General features: G+C 42.5%; 1 protein-coding gene across 3 annotated transcripts in view; it reads left to right on the forward strand.

Annotated features, from left to right (window-relative positions):
• Positions 1–22,868, forward strand: part of UST (uronyl 2-sulfotransferase) — a 347,600-nt gene that overhangs the window by 172,082 nt on the left and 152,650 nt on the right. For all 3 annotated transcript variants that reach the window (XM_087425210.1, XM_087425209.1, XM_004440946.3), the window contains exons 3-4: positions 5,408–5,563; positions 16,921–17,000. In XM_087425210.1, coding sequence (XP_087281336.1) covers positions 5,408–5,563; positions 16,921–17,000 — 236 coding nt within the window. The remainder of the gene's footprint in view (positions 1–5,407; positions 5,564–16,920; positions 17,001–22,868) is intronic.

The raw sequence follows: 22,868 nt of genomic DNA on the forward strand, positions 1-22,868 counted from the left end.
TGAAGAATCATTTGCGGCGGAGGGGGCGCTGAGGGCTTTGGTGTGTACTTCTTTATGGGACACTCAAAGAAAGAGTACGTGTTTGAAATTTGTGTGCAAATGATAACAGGAAGGTTAAAGTTGGGATGTAGTTTTCCGCCTGACAAGTGGCAAATATCGGTTGAAGAAAATGAGGATTTTGAGGTTGATCTTAATAGGTCTTTCAGAGTCTTTTCAGTCATTAGGTTGATCTGAGGGTATTTGCTTGTCTTGACGGACATTTCCAGTGCATTTAGGGTTTTATGTACGTTTGCTATGACTTACTGCTTCCTGTGTTTTCCTTTCCTGGTGGAAGTGTCCACGGTTTCGAGGCAGCTGTGACTGCCTGTGGTCGATGAGGGGGAGGAGTGAGGGGAAGACCACATCCTTCCACTCTTCTTCCCCCATTAGGTGCTTTGGCACTCTGGGCTTGCATTAGCTTCTAGAATGCATCCTCAGGAAGGAGAAAGAGAGGCTGATCGACTCCTGTCGGTTCCACCTGACCATTCCAAAGACTTGAGTCATGGATGAGTAATAGCTGACGATACTGGTTGTGAGGGTTGACTGCTGAATCACATTTAATGAGGTGGGACGCATTCAAGGCATAGCAAAAAGAAATTGTATCTCTGTTGCAGCAGTCAGACTGCAAATCCTTTTCCCCCTCGATGTCGTAGTATATTAGAGTGTTATCTGAGGGGTCAGGAGAGCTGCTGGCTGGGCTTTAGTTGTTAAGTGCTGCTTTGTAGCTTTGTGACCTTGAAAATGTCAGATGATCCCTCTGGGCCTCGGTTTGCTCGTCGAAAGATAGTCATAATATCTACCTCGCAGGGTACCTGGGAGGACAAAAAGACAACGTAAAGGAAAGCTCTGACCGAGCCAAACCAGATTGGGCTGGGGGTGAGGGCGATAGAGGGTGGCAGTGCGTGGGGGAGGGCAGTGGAATGGGTGAAGCATCCCGAATTGCTCCTAGACCTCAAACTCTGTTGTTCTGTGAACCTGGGATCTATGGAGAAGAGGGGGGCAGAAAGGAGACTCACTTGGGTATTAACGATGATTGAATTATTTGATAACTGAAACTCCCAGAGAAATGCACAGCCAGAGTGAGGACAGTTACGCTGTTTGATTCAGTGTTGTCACAAGGATTAGAAGAGTTTACACGGCACAGAGCCTGGGATGGGTCAGGGCCAGCCCTCCGTAAAAACCAGTCCCTTTTTTCACCATCTTTCCAGAAAGTACACTTGAAATAAAAGATGACAATGATTTTTAAAGCAGACCTTCGGGAACAAATCTATTGTTCTGCCAAAAGCAGGGATGAATCACTTTGTGGCTGTTGTTAATTTTAACACCGTGTCCGTCAACACATCTACTTAGCCTGCCTAAATTTTGCCAATTTTCAGTGCATTACATGGGTTCTTTTAGAAAGTGATTTAAAAGCTCCACGCTAACTTGGAGAGAGGTTTATGTGTCATGGTGTGTGCGGTGTCTTTAAAGTTCGCAAGCCTGATTCTGGAAGTTTTACCTGAAAACACATTTCCCAGCTCTGCGTTCATGCCCGATAGCTGTATACTGGTGTCTAAAGAAATGGTTGAAATGGAGCCACAGTGGGGATGGTAACTCTCCTTTCTTCTCAAATATTATTGTAGATACAGCTGCAGGAATGATACAGGGATTTTTGTTTTTTTATTTGGGAGCTTTCCACAAGACTAATGAAAGAATTGGAATGAACACATTTTTAAAAACTAACTAACCAATAACCTAAAGGTAAATAACGTCTTTAGTTATCGACAAAAGGGGGTAGAGAGATGCTACGCCTGCTACTGTGTTGATTACCCAAGGAATTCAGGAGAAATTAAGTGTTTTCACCTAAAGTTTCTAAGTGCGTGCCTCAGTTCTTCATTTAAATCTAAGACATAGCTGCACTCTGGAATAAAGTACTTGCAAATGCGATAACTCACATTATCTTATTATCAATTCAGTCATAACAAATTCTCCCTTGTTGTTCTGTGCTGTGCCAGAAGACAAGGAAAAATGCATTCACACCAATTCTCAAGCAGTTTATTTCTCCAAAGAAATTAAAATTTGTGTTTATGTTGGCAGTTCTGTCCCAACCATAGTCCATACCCCCGCCTATTTTATCATGGAAAGTCCAACTTACAAACACTGTTAATTGCATTACATTAAACAGGAAGCCTAGTTCAACCTCCCTGGGTTATAATCTCATGACTAAGAACTAAATAATTTATCTGAATATCTGAACCTCTGTAATCATTGCCAGAGGATAGACTTTTGGGTACTCACTGATTAAACCATAAGTAAAATGATCTGTTATAGTGAGTATCTTTGTACCCTAATGCCTTTTATTAGCATTTGGTCAGACAGATCAGCTGTCTGTAAAGATTCTCCCGGTCTCACATTTTAGTAGAATCATTGTATAATTAGTTAAACAGCACATAAATCCATCAGAGCTGCCAAGAACCAGTCGCTGTCCGTTGAGGCCCGATGTCTACAAGGCATGTTCTAGGCACTGTGAGGACACGTAAGAGAAGATACTGGCTGACCCTAAGGAAACCAGGTGTTGCTCATTAAAACAAATACATGCCGGAAGAATTATGTCAAAATGGCACATGACTGGTTGCTAAGTAAGTGATAAAGATATTATGTTTTATGCCAATGACAATTAGCCTTTAAGCTCCAAATTTATGAAATGCTACTCTGCATATAAAATGTTTCAGGAAAATAAGTAAACCTATAATTACAAAGGCATAAATTGAAATTACATACCATAGGCAAGTCTGGGGTGTATTTATGTTTATATTGTACTATATTCTTTAGCTCTGGGCCTTTTTATAACCTTCTGTTAAGGGTATGTGCCCAATGAAGGAATCTTTTGATTATCATTTGTCAGTTGTCGCTTAATACTGAGCATTCAAAATGGAAATAAAACCTTTATTGAGGATATAAATATTTAATCAGATTCATTTCATAATGGCTTCTTAGTCTATCAAAATCATTATAACTGGGAAATTAGAATAGAAAAAGAAATAAAAGGCATCTATATTGGAAAGGAAGAAGTAAAACTATCTCTGTTTGCAGATGACATGATCTTATGTTAGAAAATCCTAAAGAATCCATACACAAAAAAGCTATTAGAGCTCAGCGATAAGTTCAGCGAGATTGCAGAATACAAGATCAATATACAAAAATCAATTGTATTTCTATCAGTGGACATTCAATCCAAAAATGAAATTAAGAAAAGAATTCTATTTATAATAGCATCAAAAAGAATAAAAGGAGTGTAAGGTTTGTACACTGAAAACTACAAAACATCAATGAAACAAATTAAAGGAGAACCAAATGAGTGGGAAGATATCTGATGTTCATGGTTTGGAAGACTTAAGGTTTAGGAGGGCAACAGTCCCCAGATTGATCTACAGATTCAGCACAATCCCTATCAAAATCTCAATGACCTTTTTTGCAAAAATTGAAAAGCTGATCCTAAAATTCATGTGGAAATCCAGAATAGCCAAAACAATCTTGAAAAAGAAGAACAAAATTGGAGGGGCTCACCCATCCTGATTTCAAAACTTATAACAAAGCAATAGTAATCAAGACTCTGTGGTACAGGTATAAGGAAAAACATAGAGATCAATGGGATAGAATTGAGAGTCCGGAAATAAACCCATGCATTTATGGTTAGTGGATTTTCAACAAAGGTGCTGAACAGTTAAATGGAAAAGAGTAGTCTTTTCGATAAATGGTCCTGGGAAAAAGGGACATTCGCATGCAAAAGAGTGAAGTTAGATCACTGGTTCATACCATACACATAATTAACTCAAAAGGAATCAAAGACCTAAGTGTTAGCTCTAAAACTATAACACTCTTAGGAGAAAACATCGGTGTATATTTTTGTGACTTTGGATTTGGCAATGGTTTCTTAGATACGATACCAAAAGCACAAGCAACAACAGAAAAATTAGATAAATTGGGCTCCATAAAATTGAAAACTTCTGTGCTTCAAAGGACACTATCAAGGAAGTGAAAAGACAACCCATAGAACGGGAGAAAATATTTGCATATCACATATTTGCAAATCCAGAATAAATATAAAAATGTTAAAACTCAACAATAAAAAAGACAATCCAATTTTAAAATGGGCAAAGCATTTGAATAGACATTTCTCCAAAGAAAACCTACAGATGGCCAATAAGCACGTGAAATATGCTCAACATCATTGGTCATCAGGGAAATGCAAATCAAAACCACAATGAGATACGACTTCACACCCATTAGGGTGGCTATAATCAAAAAACAAAACAAAAACAAAAACAGGCGTTAACAAGTGTTGGCAAGGACGTGGAGAAATTGGAACTCTCATTCATTGCTGGTGGGAATATAAATGGTGCAGCTGTATTGTAAACACTTTGGCAGTTCTTCAAAAAAGTAAACACAGAGTTACCATATGATCCAACAATTCCACTCCTAGGATAAGGTGAATCAAAAACATATGTCTGCACAAAAACTTACACACAAATATTCATAGCAGCATTATCTATAGTAGCCAAAAAGTGGCGACAATCCAAATGCTCATCAACTGAAGAATATATAAACAAAATACGGTATATCCATAAAACGTGATATTATTCCACCATATAAAGGAATGAAGTACTGATTCATTCTACAGCATGATGAACCTTGAAAACATTATGTTGAGTGAAAGAAGCCAGACACAAATGGCCACATATTTTATGATTCCGTTTATATGAGATGTCCAGAATGCTATAAACAAAACCATAGAAACAGAAAGTAGATAAATGATTTCAAGGGACCGAGATAGTGAGAAAAATGGAAAGTGACTGCTAATGGGTATGGAGTTTCTTTGGGCGATGATGAAAACATTCTGGAATTAGATAATGGTGACGGTTGCACAACTTTGTGAATATACTAAAAAGCACTGAACTGTACACTTTAAAATGATGGATTTTATTGTATGTAAATTGTCTCAATTTTTTACATTACTATACTTTTCCTTGAGCATTCTACAAATTAAATTCTAATAAAGCATAATATAACTTGCAAAAGAATACTATCATTAAAGCACGTATTTATATATTTTGTTCCTAAGAAGACACGGAAGCAGCTCCATGATCAGTCTTAGAGATGGCATGAAATTTTGTCAGTTTTAAGTATCAGTGCAGATGGAGAGATAATGGTCCAGCGTTTCTCTCAAGTTGTACTGTGAAGATAAACACGACTTCATCAGTCCCGTTCTCTCATTATCTTGATGCGGACCCTTCTCACATAGATGGATCAGACATTTATTGTTCTGAGATTAGGGGAAGAATCGTAAGAATTTTCACCCAGAGTCTCGTATTTGCTCTCTTCCTCCCAGGTGCTCCCCTTCCCGAGCCAGGTGGTGTACAACAGAGTCGGCAAGTGCGGCAGCCGCACTGTGGTCTTGCTTCTGAGAATCTTGTCGGAGAAGCACGGATTCAATTTGGTCACGTCCGACATTCACAACAAAACCAGGCTCACTAAAAACGAACAAGTAAGTTGCCTCTGCCCAGGGTTCTGTTGTCTTTTGCCCTGATTCCTCTGTGTAACCAGTGGGTGCCTTACAGGACGTCCTTCAAACCCCTGACCAGTGAACACCAGAGTTGCAATTTCGCACCATACTTTTGCCAGAGAGTGGAAGGAAATTTAAGCGAAAGTTTCCGAAGGAAGTCTTTAAACCAAGAAGTTGCCCCGAAGGGATGAAGGGCAGGGTACACTCTCATTGTCTATTTGGCTAAAATTAGCAATGCATAAATCTCACAGTTATTCCACCGAGCTATAAATAATGCTGACGTCCTGACGGCAAAGACAAGAAACCTTGATTTTACTGTATCTCCCTCGGTGTTTTCTCACACGTGTCCTAAGTCTTTATGGTTATAATAAAAAGAAAACCCTCTTTGGGCCAGGAGTCAAGTCTTTGGGTTGCTGGGGGCGTGAGCTTCCCGCTCTGGTAAACGCAAGGGATCTTGAGCTTCCAGGTAGCATTGGGCGTCTTCAGTGGGAGCAAAAGAATGACCCCATTTTCCAGGGACGATTCTGCCCTGATGTAGCCGAGCCACACAAGTGGACACGCTGTTGTTAGAGCAGGGGTGTGTGCTCTGCCAGGAAGCTGTGAAGATGGAATCTATGTTGTGAGCTTATACACAAGTAAGGCCCACAGTCTCCATTGAGGTGCTTTGCTGATGTAGAGAAGTTAGGCCTAGTGCTTTCATGGTCATTTAACAGGGTCAAGTTTGTTAGCCTGGTTTCAAAACAGTTGCTTCTGTCCCCTCAGTTACCTAAGGTGAATGAGTAGCCACCAGGATAAGTCTGGGTTCTCCAGAGAACAGAACCAGGCGATATATATATATCTCTATCTATCTCTACCTCTATCTCTACCTCTATCTCTACCTCTATCTCTATCTCTACCTCTATCTCTATCTCTATCTCTATCTCTATCTCTATCTCTATCTCCATCATGTCTATATCTGTATCTATATCTATCTATAAAAGGAGATTTATTATGAAGAATTGGTTGCAATTATAGAGGCTGAGAAGTCCCCCCATCTGCCATCTGCAAGCTGGAGACCCAGGAAAGCCATTGGTGTAATTCAGTCGGAGTCCAAATGCAAAGGCCTGAAAACCAGGGGAGCCAACAATATAGATCCCATTCCAAGGGCAGGGGAGGATAAGATGAGATGGCCCAGCTTAATCAGTGAGGCAGGAAAAAAGGGGCAAATTCTTCCTTCCTCCACCTTTTGTTCTATTCAAACCCCCAATGGATTGGATGATGCCCACCCACATGGGGATGGCCATCTACTTTACTGAGTCCACTGATTCAAATGCTCGTCTCACCCAGAAACACCCTGACAGACACACTCAGAAATAATGTTTAATCTGGGCACCCCATGGCGAGTCAAATTGACACAGAATGAACCATCATGCCACCCAGTGAGTACAAAAGTTTGGGGAATAAACAAGACACGTGGTTTACTATCAGGTTGACGTCATAATTATGGAAATTTCCACCCATGTCCGTTTCTTTCTGATATAATCCTCACCTTTGGAGCATTCAAAACCTCACAGGCAAAGAGAATTGACAATAGCCTGTCTCTCTTTTATCTTGGGGGGTAGGAGGACTGTTTTGAGACAGTACCAACGCCAACAGTACTTGCTATAAAGCCAGCACGTTTAGCGTCTTTGCAGGATAAAGATCAAAATGTCCATTCCTTTGAAAACTTTCATTACAGAGCCGCTGAGTATCAAGTCTAAATAGTCATTACTGATCAGCAAAACATATTTTGAGATGATCCTTGTTGGTTCTGTAGAAAGCTCTCAATAGAAAAATTGTCCTCGGTAACATTCAAGGATATCACATTTTATAGATAACTTTGTTTAATAAGGGTAGGTTCTCTTTGATTTCTTTACCTGACTGAAGAGCTAGTATATTAGATTAAGCTAGTTAAGTCCTTTTCACTATCTGAAAGAAAGTGACTATAAATAAATAGCCTATGTTATTGCAATTTTATTATACCTATTAACTTTGGTTTTCCTTTGAGTCTAAGTCTGGGTCTGCTTATCAGATTATACGCAAATATTCCTGTGCGTGGAAACTATGCTCAGTTCTCAGATGCCTCGTAAAACACAGTGGCTCGATTTTAGCCCCCACTTCTGAAAGGGGTACAGCCACTCCAGAGAGAGGAGGACAAAGGTAGCTAAAGGATTAGACACTGAGGTCTCAGGAATGCCCTAGAAGGGAGAGCACAAAATATAGTATTTAAATACACTGGGATTTTACACAGGCAAACCTACTTTGTTTCCAATGAGAAGCAAACTTGAGAAAGTAAAATACAGTCGTAACTGTCAAGGGAAGGATTTAGATTAAAAATTAACAGTAATGTACTAACAGTAGATAAATTGTTAAATCTGGAAAGGGTTAAAGACACAGTCATCCTTCTCCTCTAAAATAGAGGTTAGCGCTCATCTGTTTGGAATGAGTGGCTTGTCTGGAAGCCAGGGAATAGACTAGACAATCTTGTAAGGTTCTTTCCAGCCCTATGATTCTGTGATATATTTATACAACTTCTAGCATAATCTGTGTACAGTGTAGTTGAAACTCTTCTGATTCCTGTGGTCAGTGTGACCTAGAATGTATTCCATTACTTAGCTATCCCAGATTCCTATTAAATTATAAGGCAAGTCTTAAAAACTTCGGGGAAAGGTAAAGATAAGGTAGAAAAAACAAATGTACAATTTTGACATAAAAACGAACATAAGGAGAGTTGCAGTTGCCTCTCTCCAGCTAGCTGACCGGGCTGTGGCACGCAAGGGAAGCAGGGAAGCGTCATGACAAGAAACCAAGTTCGAAGCAGTTCAAGAATGTTTAAAGAAACTCCCTTCCTTTTTATATATATCCTTTTACTAAAGTTTCAAAGTGCGTAAAACAAGCAGAGGAAAAAATATTATTTTCACCTAATATTTTCAAGAAGTAATTTGTGGTGTGAATAGCTCCTCTTGGTCATTTATTAAAGGAAAAAGGAGGAAGTGATTTAGGAGACGAGTTAGAATTTGATAGTCAGTGGTTCTCAACATTAAACAGCAGAACTCTGAAAACGTGTTCCCATGGAAACATCATTCTCTAGCATTCATAACCATCCTCCTGAGGTGCAGGATGAGGCACACAGGCTCTGCGGGCTGGCCTGGGACTCTCCACCGTGTAGAACGTTTCTTTTATGAGAAAATGTGTTCCAGGTGACAAACTACCGACTGACAAATGAACTTAGGAATTGTATCCACTTATGAGACTGGAATTATCTGTACCATTTCATTCATACACAAAGGTAGCTCTTTGGGCCAGAGTCAAATTCACACGTACATTTCTCCCCGGAGGGGAGCTGTCATAACACATAGACACATGCACACTCACAGTACTAAATTTAAAAAATCTATTTGATGGAATGAAACACAGAAGGGATTATTAAAAAGGAAAGGGAGCATGAAGACATCAAATGTTCGAATGCCTGTAAAAATCCCATTACATTTGTCCTTATAGAAATAGAAATAGAAGTTTATGTTTTAGAGAAGTCGCCTCAACACAATAGCATTGACAGGTACTGCTGGCCAAATATTGACCCTTGCATGGAATATAATGCAAACCCATGGTGACATCATTTCATTTATGCTCTGAATCCAGATTTCAGTGTCTTGGGCTGGTTTAGATAATCTCTTGGAAAATGGAGATTATGTACAATGTGAAAGATGGGGAACTAATTTCCAGAAGACACCTGCGTGATTGCCAAAAGACTCATAACCATCTTTGTCAATGATCTGACTCGGTCTCTCAGAAGACTGCTCTAAAGGCATATCACAGACATAAGAATTCAGAATTATTTCATTCTTATTGAAGGGCAAACGTTGTTGGCCTCTGAGCCTAAAAGATTGAGAAAGCAAATAACTTTACTATTTTTGTTTATATTGGAACTGCTGAGGATTATAAATTGGAAATAGCTCCTGCTACATGCTAATTGTTTTACTTCATTATAAATTTAACTCTTTTGGACCTGAAACTATACCAGTGAGTGGGTATGATTCCCTATTTTATGGATGAGAAAACTAAGAAAACCAGGTTAGTCTCTTTCCAAATGTCATTAATAGAATGAACATCGGTTGCCCCTGGACTTGAACTTTGGCCCTCCCATTCCCCTAATGCGGTGATCATCCCTCTGGCTGCACAGCAGACCCTCCAGCAGCCTTTGGAAACATATAGTGCAATGACCCTTCTCCTGAAGATTCTGGGGTAGAATCCAGAAGAGTTTGTTTTTAAATAAAGGGCCAGAGGAGATCCTACGGTACAGAGGGAGTTAAGAATCCCTGCCCAAACTGTCATATCAGCATTTCCGTAAGTGTGTTCCTGAGAATCCTAGGCCCCTAAGACACTGAAAAAAAGAAAGTGTCACAGTTAAATAATTTGGGAAATGCTGCTCCCTTGTCCCCTCTAGGAGATTCACAACAATTACCCACCTTTTAAAGACTCTGGGAACTCTTTCAATTAAAAATCTGTTTAACTGGCTCTCCCCCCGTGTCTCCAGTTAGCCAGGGAGCTCTTTACGAGTGTTTGTGACTCTCACCTGCGTCCCGCAGAACTCGATTCCAAGTTTGGGAAATGCTGGACTAGCTGTACCCTTCCGTCAGTCAAACCAGTGAAGGCTGCTGTTTCACTGTAACTACGTGTCTGCTCGGGCTCTATTCAGTGGCAATTCAAATTATCAAAACCTGGAAAAGTGTTCCAAGGGTGCAGGAGACAGAGAGACCCCAGGCCCGTGGGCTCTAGATTGCTTTAGCCTCCTGGTCAAAAACAGAATTCCTTCACAGCGCTTCAAACTTCATTCCCATTGCCCTCACCCACGGCGAGTTCTAAGGCCGACTGTACCTATAGAGCAATGAGTCTCTGAAAAAGAAAACTCACCCAAAGAAACCATGTTAGATTTGGACACAGTCCAGCCACAGGGATGCCTCCTAGGCCTCCCTAAGGCATGGTCATCTGGCCTCTGTTTAATGGAAAAGTTCACTCGTTCATCTTTGAAGTAGGTCTCTCCATTGTTTCTTCATTCATTTAGGTGAATATTTATTGAAGACCTGCTATTAATGCTGTATATCAAGCACCAGACAGCATGCTAGATGTTTGTGCCTCTTATTTCTAATCCTCTAAGCAACATTATTAGGAAAATATCATCGCCCCATTCTGTAGGAAGGAACAAGTGTTCAAGAAGAGTGTGGGAGAATAAGACTTGAAAGTGAACTGGGGTCACATGCTGAGGAACTTTGAATGCTAGGCTAAGGAGTCAGAACTTTATCCTGTGGGCAGTGGGGAGCCATTAAAAAGAGTGGTTCTCAACCATGACGGGCATCAACATCTTCTTGAGAGCTTTTTCACAACATGTTTCCTGGTCCTACTACAGAATACTGAGTTAGACTCTTGAACGGTAGAGCCCAGGTATTTGTACCTTTGGGAGAAAAAAAATTCCCAAGGAGATCCTCGTGCACAATTCTAGTGAAGAATAATTGTGTGAAAGGCTCCAATTATTAGAAAGTTTTCCTTTTATTAAAGTGAAACCTCCACTAAGCCAGAAGAAGTCCTCTTGCACCTGAGACTCCCTCGAGGGTCTGAAGACATCATGTTTCCCCTGAAGTCTGAGTGAGTGGTGTCTCCTCAGGAGCCTGCACGTTAATCCCAGGAACATTCTGGAATAGTCTCCTTAGGATGGCCCTCAGAGCTTCCCGACTTTAGAGTAGGAGGGGCAGTGTCCACAGGTGTCAGGGCTGCTCCCACCAGACCTTGGAGTCAAACCAAAAGGATTAGCCGAGTCCATCTCCGGGTCACCCAGCTCTGCAAACAGGATCTGATCCTGGGGTCCTGTAGACAAACGCTGAGTCTGCTAATGGAAACTCGGTGGAAGGAAAGGGGGGAAAAAGAGAGGAGGAAGCAACAAGGCCTGAAAAATTAAAAATGTTTTCTCGTCTCCTTCTAACTGTAGTCGAAAGATTGATCTTCTCTCCTGTTCAGACCCAGCCTGTTTGCTGTGTGGGTGTCACCGCGCCCCCTGGTGGGCCTCGTATTCATGGCGGGCGTGTGTGCTTCGCGCTTACTGCCCGGCCCTGAGCTGAAGGTGGGAGGACCATCCTGCCCCTGCTAGAAGGGCTTTCCCCTGCAGAGGAGGAGGGAAAGGTGACCTGAGCCTGCACTCGTCTTCCCAGCCTCTGAGATGAAAGGGCCACGGACTTCTCCTCTGAGCCATTCCTTGTTTGGCTTTCATGTTAAAAACATGTCTTTTCTTTCATTTAAAATGTTTTGCAAAATTATAGGGCATCTCCTTGTTCAGGAGTGACACGAGAATTCAGACCAGAGTAGGGTCGGCATTCCATCACTTACTGCTGACAAGCGTTTCCCAAAGAAGTCAGCAACCAAGGCTTTTACTAACTAACTAGCTGTGTTTGTAGAACCGCAGGTAAAGGGTTTCAGCTCTACCATCCCAGCCAGTTACATTAAAAGCAAAAGATTAGAAACTGCTTCCTGGCATATTCTCTGCATTATAAATTCTGTTTGATTCTTGCCCTTTTTTTCCAACCTCAATTCTGTCTCCTTCTCAGATGCTCTGTGATTTAACTTCTCCCTTTAGATACATTCCATTACATAGTTGTCTTTCTTTTCTCTTTGTTTAAGCATTTTAAAATTCATTCCTGTTCTTGTTATATATACTGTGTTTTCCCACCTAGAACTTTATAAAACAATTCTCTCATATTTTAATCCTTTTATTTTTTTATTCTTTTTAATGCTTTTCCACCTGTGATAACTTTCAATTTTTCAGCACATCCTATGAAAGACAGAAAATTTATATTCCTGTGAACTCTCTTTAGTCTCTGGAGTTATTTTGCTAACCGACCCCTTCCTCTTGTTTTAAGAGGTTATGTATAGATCAAAAAGCAGTGGGAATGGTGAGAAGGTTGCAGCTCAGGGATAAAGAACAGGATTTCTGGTGTCAGACAGACTTGGATTGGAATCCTGGCCCCGCCTTTGTCTAGTGGGGAGACCTTAAGCAATCTATGTAGTCTTTCTGTGCCTCAGTTTCTCAACCTGTAAAGTGTGGATAATAATACTTAACTCGTGGAGTTGTTTGAGGATGGAATGACAGCGTGCACGTAAAGAGCATCTGGGTATGGCGTGTACAGAAAGTGATAGTGTGTTTGGTGCTGTTATGTCCTAGATGTAGTCATCGTAAAGCTCTCAGCTCCACGTGACACCAGGGTCATGAATGTACAGGTCTGTTCCGGAAACGCTAAGTTCATTGCCCACGTGATAATTCTGTCTTCAGTGAACTATACATTTCTTGAATCCAAAAAAAAAATTCTAAAGGGGGTTATCTCCATGGCATGAACAATTATGGGGTATATGTTCTGTGCAGGTGCCTGGGCTGAGTTTTCTGGGGGATAAATAGAGCTCAGCCCCATCCCTCAAGGAGTCTGCTTGGAAGCTAGCGCACACACTCAACTATAATGTAACATAAAGAATGCGTGTCCTGGAAAATCCCCAAAGTGTCCTGGAAAGTCAAAGGAGGCAACATCATTTCTAGCCAACGTTGTTCAAAACCAAACCCGATTCCCCTCACGGCAGATCTGCTCCTCCTGCAGCGTCCCCCGTCTCCATGTGTGGGTACCACCGTGTGTCCAGATATCCAAGCCAGGGCTCTGAGAAGGAAGCACTGCTGACCTCTCCTCTCCCATCCCTCCTGCTGCCGGCTGGCCGCAAGCCTCAGCAGATTCCCTCCTTGACCCTCCCCAAACCTTTCCCCCTGTCTTCATTTCCATCAACTTCCTTCAGTCGTTCTCAAACTTTCCTGACTTAGAATCTCCTGGAGGGCTTGTTAAAGCACAGATGGATGGGCCCCACCCGCAGAGTTTCTTCTAATTCACTCGGTCTGGGCTGGGGCCCGAGAACGTGCAATTCTAACCAGTTTCCAGTTGCTGCTGATGCTGCTGGTCTGGGATCAGATCGAGAAGCGCTGTCCAGGTGGGATTATTGCCCTGACTCCCTAGCTAAACTTTCTGTCTCCAGTCCTTACCCTTCTTCACATTCTCCAACCTGACCTAAGATCTGGGGGAAAAAAAAAAAAAAAATCCTTCCTGGCTAGGGATTGCCCGTGGGATAAAAGTCAGGATCCCTCACGTGACCTGCAGGGCCCTCAGTTTCCCGGCTCCTACCTTCCTCTCTTGGCTCATCTACTGCCTTGCTGACCTGTGCCCAGCCTGTGGCGCATGGAACTCCTGGCAGTTTTAGTACCCGTGTCACTTCGTGTTTTGTTCTTTGTATCTGCTGTTCTCTCTGCCTGCAGTGCTGCAGTCCCTTTGTTCACTGGCTAGCTCCTGTGGCTCCTTGCTAACAACTCAGGAACACCTCCTTGGGGAAGAGGGAAGAGTAGGTGTCTCACCTCTGTGCCTTCAGCCCCATGATGGTTATCACACGATGGTGTCCATCTGCTAGTCCCCCTCGCCCAGGAGCCTCTGAGCTTCCTGAGAGTAAGAACCAAATCTTTTAGCTCTGTAGCCACAACCCCGAGCAGTTCATTGCCTGACAAAGACTTGGAGACCAATGGATGTTGACTGAAAGGAGAGATCCAGGAAGGCTTCTTGGAAGAGACAGGCATTCTAGACAGAGGTAAAGAGTGGTTAGGATGTGGACATGCAGAGAGAAGAGGAAGAACATTCCAGAAGAGGAAGCTTGAGCCTGAGCGTGGATGTGTTCAGTCTTGGACACTGTGAGGAAGGAGCAAGGAGGGGTCTAGTTCGACTGGCCACAGGATGTGTGGTCTTGAGAGCTGGTTGAGGCAGGCTGTAAAGGTAGAATTAATGTGAGTCAGCAAGGGATTGAAGACGGATGTCCAGGAAAGACCTGGATCAAATGTGAACATATGGAGAGTATGGTTAACCAGAAACAGACTCTCTAGAGATGGAGTAAGCCGGATAAGGAGTAAAGATGGACAAGGATCAAGAGGGTTTTGGCCATAGTGGGGCCACCATTAGGACACGTTCCACTGTCTTGTCTTTATGTGTCTTCCCACTCATCTGATTCATGTTTTGATCTCCTAGTAAGAGTTCAATAAACGCTGAGTGAATGAATGTATGCAGTAGAATCAGCATAAAGGCCAGCAGTGGTCCTGCATGAGCCGAGGAAAAGAAGGAGAGCTGGTTCCCATGGTGATTTTAGGTGGTGTCATTGTCGCCCATGATGACCCCCAGGTGGATAAGACTCAGGCAAGAGAAAAGGCAGACACTAGCAACCATGGGAGGACCAGGAGGGGACTCAGGTGATGGGCAGCAGGGGTTCAGGAAACTATTGCTTGTCACTAGAAATGGGGAAGGACTCAGCATTGGTGAAGACCATCCAATGACACGTTGGAATAATGCCCTAAACCTGGGCTTGTGAGACTTCCTCGGTGGTTTTACGATTTGGTGTGCAGTGACAAAACGTACGAGAGCCGAGACGTGCTCTCTGACCCCTCCATGCTAATGCAGTACACGTGAGCATTAGCACCTTTATTCTATGTTTAAAGATACGTCTAGAAAGTGTTATGCGTTGTCACCGCTAATCCATTTTTCCCTGGGAAAGAGACAGCTTTATGACTATTATGACACCGTTCTCAAAATCTAACCGCTACCGTTCTTCCGCTAAATTAACACATTGACATGTTTAGAGAATGCAATATAATGTGGAATATGTGACAGAAATAGTTTTTCTTCTGACCTGTTTTTCCAGTCTTCTTGTACAATCCTAGCGGGCTTTCTCATATTACTTTTGTATGTGCAGAGAAATATCTGAATAAAAGTAATCTACAGATTAAAGCATTAGATGGTCTTTATGTTAAACACACACACAATAAAGAGTTATGTTTCTAAGCAGACAGTCTCAGAGATCAGGTACTTTTTATTGTGCTTCCAAATCGATAATTCTATTGGTAGAATATTTTTGATGGCAAAAATCAAAATTTCCAATGTGACCAAGCAGGAAGTTTTATCACCAAAAACAAGCACTGGGGCATGCGGGGGAAGGGGGTGGGGGATGGAGAGGATGAACAATAGGTAAAGAGGCAGGATTCAATTTCCTTTTATGCTCAACCTTGGGGACAGGCAGACAGACCATTATTTACCTGTGTCTGCCACCGATGAACAGAAGCACGCAGTGATGAATTGCAAGTCATTTACTTTAAAATTCAATTTCATTTCTTCAAATAATCCATGTGAGCATGAATATCTAATTAAAGGGTTTAGGCATGGACATCCTAGTGGAACAATCTATAAAGCATGTACCAGTCGGAGTTCATTCATTCCACAAATATTTATGGAGCATTTACGTGTGTGTCAGACACGGGGGAAAAAGGCAGACCCGGTTTTCTGTCCTGCTTGAGACAGAGCTGGAATTCCAGACTCTGATTTTATTGTTGGTGTTGCTACTACGGTTAGGATGTGAATGACTGTTTCTGTTTCCAGTCCTCCCCTTGAACCATTTCATAAAATACGAAATGCAGCACTTCTGCTGCGCATCCAAAGCAGCGGTTTTCAATGTGCTTTCTAAAAATCCCACCGTGTGCCAGTTTTGATGGGACCAATTAGAAAATCTAAGGAAGCTGGAATTCAGGAACTCAGGGAGTCCTAAGAATGCTTGGAATCTCTAACAGATTTTACTAAACATTTTCCGTATCATGACATGTTCCAGAAGACCATAAACATTAGTTTATACTAATATAAACTACTTTTTGCCTTGCTGATAATTGCAAATAAATAATTCAGATGGCCGCCCACCAAAAAACCAAGAAGTGTTGGGGGGTTTGTGTGTTTCCTATGAAATACTTGCTTTGTAAATTTTTGTAATCAAAGAGAAAAATATTTTATTTTATTCCTACTTTTAAATTCTGCAGAACTAGTTTCAAATATGTCTGTATATCCCAGTAATATCATTATGGAAATATAAGATAATGATTAATCTCTTGTCTTGCTTTGACATTAAAGGAGGAGATTAAAGGCATTTTCTAACTTGCATTTCAGTTCAGCAACACTGACTTCTCCAGTGAAAATTACTTAATCTGTCACATTGTTTTCCTGGTAGCAATCAACTAAATTAAATACAGGACTATAAATTTGGATAGCACTATTGTCGTCAGAAAGAAGCCTTATGTAAAGTTCATAAACGTTGCACAAAACACATTCGGCTGTGGTCCAAGAGGTAATAAGTGAGGAATAAAGGAGGTGGGACGATAAGCTTTAGCTTAATATAGCTTCGTAAATTAGATCCTATATATGCTAATTTTGTACTTTTTTTAATAGATGGAACTGATTAAAAATATAAGTACCGCCGAACAGCCTTATTTATTCACTCGACATGTTCATTTCCTCAACTTCTCAAGGTAAGACACTTTCCAGTTTAATGGTTCTTTCATTTCTTTTTAGTACTTAGACTTCTTCTAATGAACAATTGCCTTAAAATCTACCTTCATTTTCAAGGTAGTGTCATTGCCCTTGAAAAGACATTTTTAATCCATTTTTGCTGTGGAAGGATCAAAGTTTGAAATATTTGGGCAAAAGCTGCATTTCTTTCTAGAATACTAATCTTAAATCTTGTGAAAACTTGAAATTGTTTTTAAGGAGAAGCCATTTAACCTGATAGTTCTCAAATAAAAAAATCAGGTTTTGTACTGAAACAAATAAATGAGGAGGCAGAGGTGGGTATGTTAACAGAAATATTTCGTTGCACATTTTTGTACAATTTGAACCTGCACAGAACTCTGGGAATAACTTGGTGGTGGAGTAATGTGTATTTTATGGGATCCAAAATGCTAGTATCAGCCTCTCTGCCTACCTTTTTAATATTCCATTTGATTCCTCTAAGCCTTGCACGTTTGATGGTGGTGGCGTGTTTTAGGAATCGGTTTTTTCGTCATCTGTAGGGACTTTCTGATAATAATGCAAATCTTCAAATTTAGGTTTTTAAACCCTCTATCTGTTAAGTTGCTATCTGCAAGTTCTGTGCATTCTCTTCTCCAGTGACCCACTGACGTAGGTTTTCTTGTCACTCTGCTTGACTGTCAACTAGTAGCTCTCAGATCCTCCTCCCCACAGGCTGGCCCATGTCTCAGCTCACAGTCGGCATCAGCTGGCAGAGCACTGGGTCCAGGGGCAGACCCGCTGACCAGCCCGGGACCCTGGGCCTTCCCTCATCAGCCGTCCCTCACTGTTTTTCCCATGGAGATGATAGTACCTCACAGGTCTGCAGGAGAGCACCGAGCATCCTGCTAGCTGGCGCTGACCTAGTGGCCCCCGAGGTCCAGCCCCCAGGGGGGCCCTGAGCACTCACTGCTCCGAGTTTGCACCGGGCAGCAGGCACAGCTGCCCGCCCCAGGATGCCTAACAATCTACTGGGCTGGGAGAAGGGTTAGCCTTCAAAGGACTTCCCTGCTGGGCAGTAGGCCCCGTGCAAATTAAGTGTAAAGACAATGAGATTCAGCAAAGCATGTTATTAAGCAGCAAAGAAGAGTTGCTGCCTTATCTTTGAAAGCAAGCTTCCCCTGAAGTTTCCCGGGCCGGCCTGATAACCAGAATTCCCTAGGACGGCGAATGGGACACCTGCCAATTATCCTCGGGGGCCCAGGGCCACTGTGAGAGTTCGAGTGTGTTTCAAACCACACTTATCAGGTGGCTTGTTACTGGATCGTCTGGGGTATGCGCCCTGCCTCGCACGCTTCCAGGAGGCCAAGAGCATATGATTGATAAGGAGGACTTGTTAGCTGGTTCATGCCTTGCATTTTACGACTTGCAGAGAGCAGAGCAGGCCCTCCTGATCCTTGCTTCTCTCATGGACTTCCTTCTGCCTCACCCCGACTTCCTCAGACTTCATTCAGCTCTTCCCGTGTCAAGGTCAAGTCTTTACAACCAAAACAAATCGCAATGCAACAAATTTTGATAATTAACTCAAGACAGCGTGAAACTCTGATGACAAGCCAAAGCCGATATTTTAAGTGGATCAGCAGAGCAGGGCACAGCGTGGTGACCGTATTTTATCACGGGCCACGATCAAATACGTGTCCAAGAGTTTAATCTGGATTGATGTAATTCTGAAAGAAAAAAATTGATAAACACCTTTTAGAAGACACCCCATCTGCGGAAAACAGCGTTGGCCTGGCTGTCGGGACCTCTGGGTGTCAGCCCTTCCCACTACCAGGATTGTGGGCATCAATTTAACCTCTGGGGGCGTGGGGGGTGCTATGTTTTTCCCTCTATAAAATAGGGACAATTCCTGCCCACCCCTACCTTGTAGGGATGCTCTGAACGCGTGAAGGAAAGCCCTCAGGTTGCTGGAGAGAAGGATATTACGTATATTCGAAGTGGCATTTAAAAGGCACTTCTGGAGAGGTCTCAGTCTGAGCCCACAGTTCGGCGCCTGCCTGCAGGTAGACCTGGAGGCCAGGGCCCTGCTCTTGCTGGTTTCTCCTCCCTCCATCCCATTTTGTTCAATTAAATGCGTATTTATCGAGGACCCTCCGTCTTCCATACACTGCACCGGGACTGGGGCTCTGCAGGGAACAGTAAACGTTTTCCTTGCCTTCGGGGAACTGTCAGTTCTTCTTCCAGAAGAGGCAACAACGTGTGATGAACTTGAGGAGAAGGAGTCACAGGGTCTCCCCGAGGGGACCACGGAAGGAAGCAGGACCCTCCCTCCCGGAAGAGGAAGTCTGGAAGGCACCCCTGAGCAGGAGCCGAGGCTCCCGGGGTGTGAGGGGTGGGTCAGCTTTAGACGGATGAAGGGGAAGGGTACTGGCCGCACAGGGGCCAGCGTGGGCAAACACCGGCTACATAGAGGGACCAAAAGGGTCCAGAAAATGGGTGCTAGAGGGCGGGCGCGGCAGGAGTGGAAGGACAGTCAAGAGTGTCAAGCAGGAAAAGGTAGAGACTGGCCTGATGGGCTTCGCTCCTTTGAAAAGCTCATGCTAACTGTGGGCACAGTCTTACCCTCTCTTCCCACCCCCATGCGCGAGGCCTGGGGCCTTGGGTCAAGCCCTCCTTTAAAGAGAACAGAATGACAAATCGAACTTTGATACGTTCCGAGACTATTGTTATACTCATTGAACACGGAAAGTCACAAAATCAGCTTTTCTTTTGAAGGAAATAGCTTTATTTAAGGAAATTTTTTTTTAAGTACAAATGGCAAACTGTGGGCCTACCAGGAAAGCCCCAAAATATACAGTTAACAGAGCAAAACAACGATGTTGGGACTTGTTAAGAGGGCTTTCACTACTTTTAAACATGAGTTCTGTATTTTGAATGATAAAGAATAGGAATAATTAAGCTGCTCTTAGGAAACCAACTCTGATCATTGTTGACAGGCAGAAGTCTGGCTTGTTTGGGGATAATGAGGTGACTAAGAGAAGAATTGACACTGCGACCTAATATTCTTCATTGATATTTTATTTCTAACCTTCCTTATATTCCTTTTCTCTTTTTTTTTTTTTTTTTGCTGAGGAAGATTGGCCCTGGGCTAACATCTGTGCCCACCTTCCTCTATTTTTGTATATGGGACGCTGCCACAGCATGGCTTGATAAACGGTGCATCAGTGCATGCCCAGGATCTGAACCTGTGAACCCCAGGCCACCGAAGCAGAGTGTGCACACTTAACCACTACGCCACCGGGCCAGCCCCTAATCTTCCTTATATTCTTAACATGCAGCAAGATCCTTGCTGATGAGCAGAATATCAGAATGAAAGTCTAGCCTCTTTCCCCACAACTTCTTTTTGCACGTCCATGTTCTGAACTTTTTAAGTGTGTGGCATTATACGAAAACGAATTGCCTTGTATTTCTTTTTCCTGTTAAGTACGGCCTTCTTGACATTCAGACACTGAGTGACATAAAATGCTGCCCCATGAGCATTTAGTGATTCAGTAGCTGACTGACTTATTTCATTTATTCATCATCTAGGCATCTTGCTCTGATCCTTCTTTTCCCCTTTTTTTAGAGCTAGAAGGAACCATTTTGCCGTGTCCAGTTTTATTAATTCAGTCACAGAAAGCAATAGTGTCAGAGCCACCTGGTGTTTCTGTAGTTACCTCGGGGAAGGTTTCCTGCCAGAGGAGGGAAACACCATAAGCTCAGCAGAAATTTCAGGCTTCAGTTTGGAATCGGAAGGTTTTTCACTATCTGCTCTTTCACACAGTTTTTGAACTGCTGGAAAATTCCGGCCAGACAAATGTTTTTCACCTGGACTACTTAGAGAATTGAGTCAAAATTACCCTGGTCTAAAAGACGCTACTCTTTGTTGTGATGTTTAAGTAGGATTTTCCATATTTGCACACACGGTTTCATGTGTCTGTCCCCAGTTGTCAAAGTAACCTAAAGAGTTAGAATGTTTGAAAAAGTTCAGCTTCCCAACATGAACAGTATCTCCTTAAGTATGTCTTGGATGGACACCCTGGAAAGATTCTAACAGACAATCAGTGTGTCTCCCTCCCTCAACTTTTTGTTTGTTTTAAGCATTTTTTGTGGGGGAAGGGGACAGTAATTCTCTTTCCACTCTACCGTTCCCCTCAACTCCCAACTTGGGTCTTGCGGGGAAAACACTGTGAAGTGTTGTGTCAGAGCACAATGCTTTCAGAACAGTCCAAGCGAATTATAAGAGATGTCAATACGCTACATAATTTCCAACTGCAGTCCTCTCTCGGTATCCGCAGAGATAGGTTCCAGGACCCTCCTGCGGATGCCAGAATGCGCGGATGCTCAAGTCCCTCAGATGGCCTTCCATATTCACAGCTTCCGCATCCATGGAGTCAACCAGCCGCAGAACCCGGATACGGAGGGCCGACGCTACCACTTCTCTTAACCTTTTTCGTGTCATTCTTCCTTTCTCGCCCATGACCCCCTCACCCTCCTTTGCTTCCATTTCTCTTTCCTCATTCATCTCAGATGGTGGCTCCAGTGCCAACACTAACTTGCAAAAACAAAACATTTGAAAATAAATCAATCACTAGAGAGGCAGGCAGGGTGCGGTGTGCAAGTGGAGGTGTTTTGGACGCTTTCTCTCTTCCCTTCAAGTGGAGTCTTCCTTACTGATGTGAACGAAGTCTGCCCTCTGATGGCGTTGTGTAACAAAACAAAGCAGATCTTGCCAAGCCCATAATTCAATCAGGTTTCCACATCTCGTTTCTAAATGTTGACTTTGTTTTATTCTCATTAGCAAAGTGGTCCATTTTAATTCCGTGCCCTGCAGATCTTTTGTAGCAGGGGCAGAGCCTCAACCTTTGAAGAGAGCATCAAAATAAAAATTGATATCAGCAGTTATTGAATCAAAGTTGGGCCTCCGGACTTGCAGTCCTTTTCCTCTTTTAATGTAGGGAACAGCACAAGAATAACCTCTACTTTTAGGCCAGGGGTGAAAAGGAAGACATACTTTCAGTAGAATGGAAATTGCCAGGGGCTACGAAGGGGGGGGAAGAGATTTATTGCTTAAAGGGCACAGAGTTTCAGTTTGGGATGATGAGACAGTTCTGGAGATGGATGGTGAAGATGATTGCTCAACACTGTGAAGGGACTTAATGCCACTGAACTGTACACTTAAAAATGGTGAAAAGGGTAAATTTTATGTTACGTATATTTTACCACAATTAAAAAAATAAAGATATACTTTCAAAAACTGTTTCCAGTCATAGAAAACTCTACTATAGTCGGAGGACAAAACAGTCTTAATTCCCCAGAATAATTTTGATCTTAAGTATTATTTTAAAATGCAATAATATTCTAGGAAGAAATATCATCAGCAATTTGATGAAAATATACCTAAAAATCTTCCCAGCGTGCTTTGTGTAGCTGTTGGCGAGGTGACTGCTGTTGATTGACTGAGGTGTCAGCGTGGGGCAGATGTTGAAGAAAATGCTCAGAATAAGATATTCAGGAAAGCATCAAAAAACTGAGAGCCATGCAATTTTTAGTCTAGAGAATTATCTGCTGCTTTGGATCTTCATCTTCTCATCAAAAACACAAAAATAAAAAGAATATGATAAATTTGCAGAGGGTCAGAAGGAGACCCACTGGAGTGATTAAAGAGTTGGTAAATATGACCTATGAACAAATGTCAGAGAAATTGGAAATACCCGCTGTTTTAGGATGACTTAAAAGAGAGCATCAACTACGCAGGGGTTATTGTGGGGACCAAGGGATAAGAGGGTGTGTTGTTAAGCGACAGACACAATGCGACCAGACCCCCATACTCTCCAGTGTATGGACAGCAT

Source organism: Ceratotherium simum, chromosome 38, assembly GCF_057802395.1.
Source record: "Ceratotherium simum simum isolate JZ-2026a chromosome 38, ASM5780239v1, whole genome shotgun sequence".
Taxonomy (NCBI): Eukaryota; Metazoa; Chordata; class Mammalia; order Perissodactyla; family Rhinocerotidae; genus Ceratotherium; species Ceratotherium simum.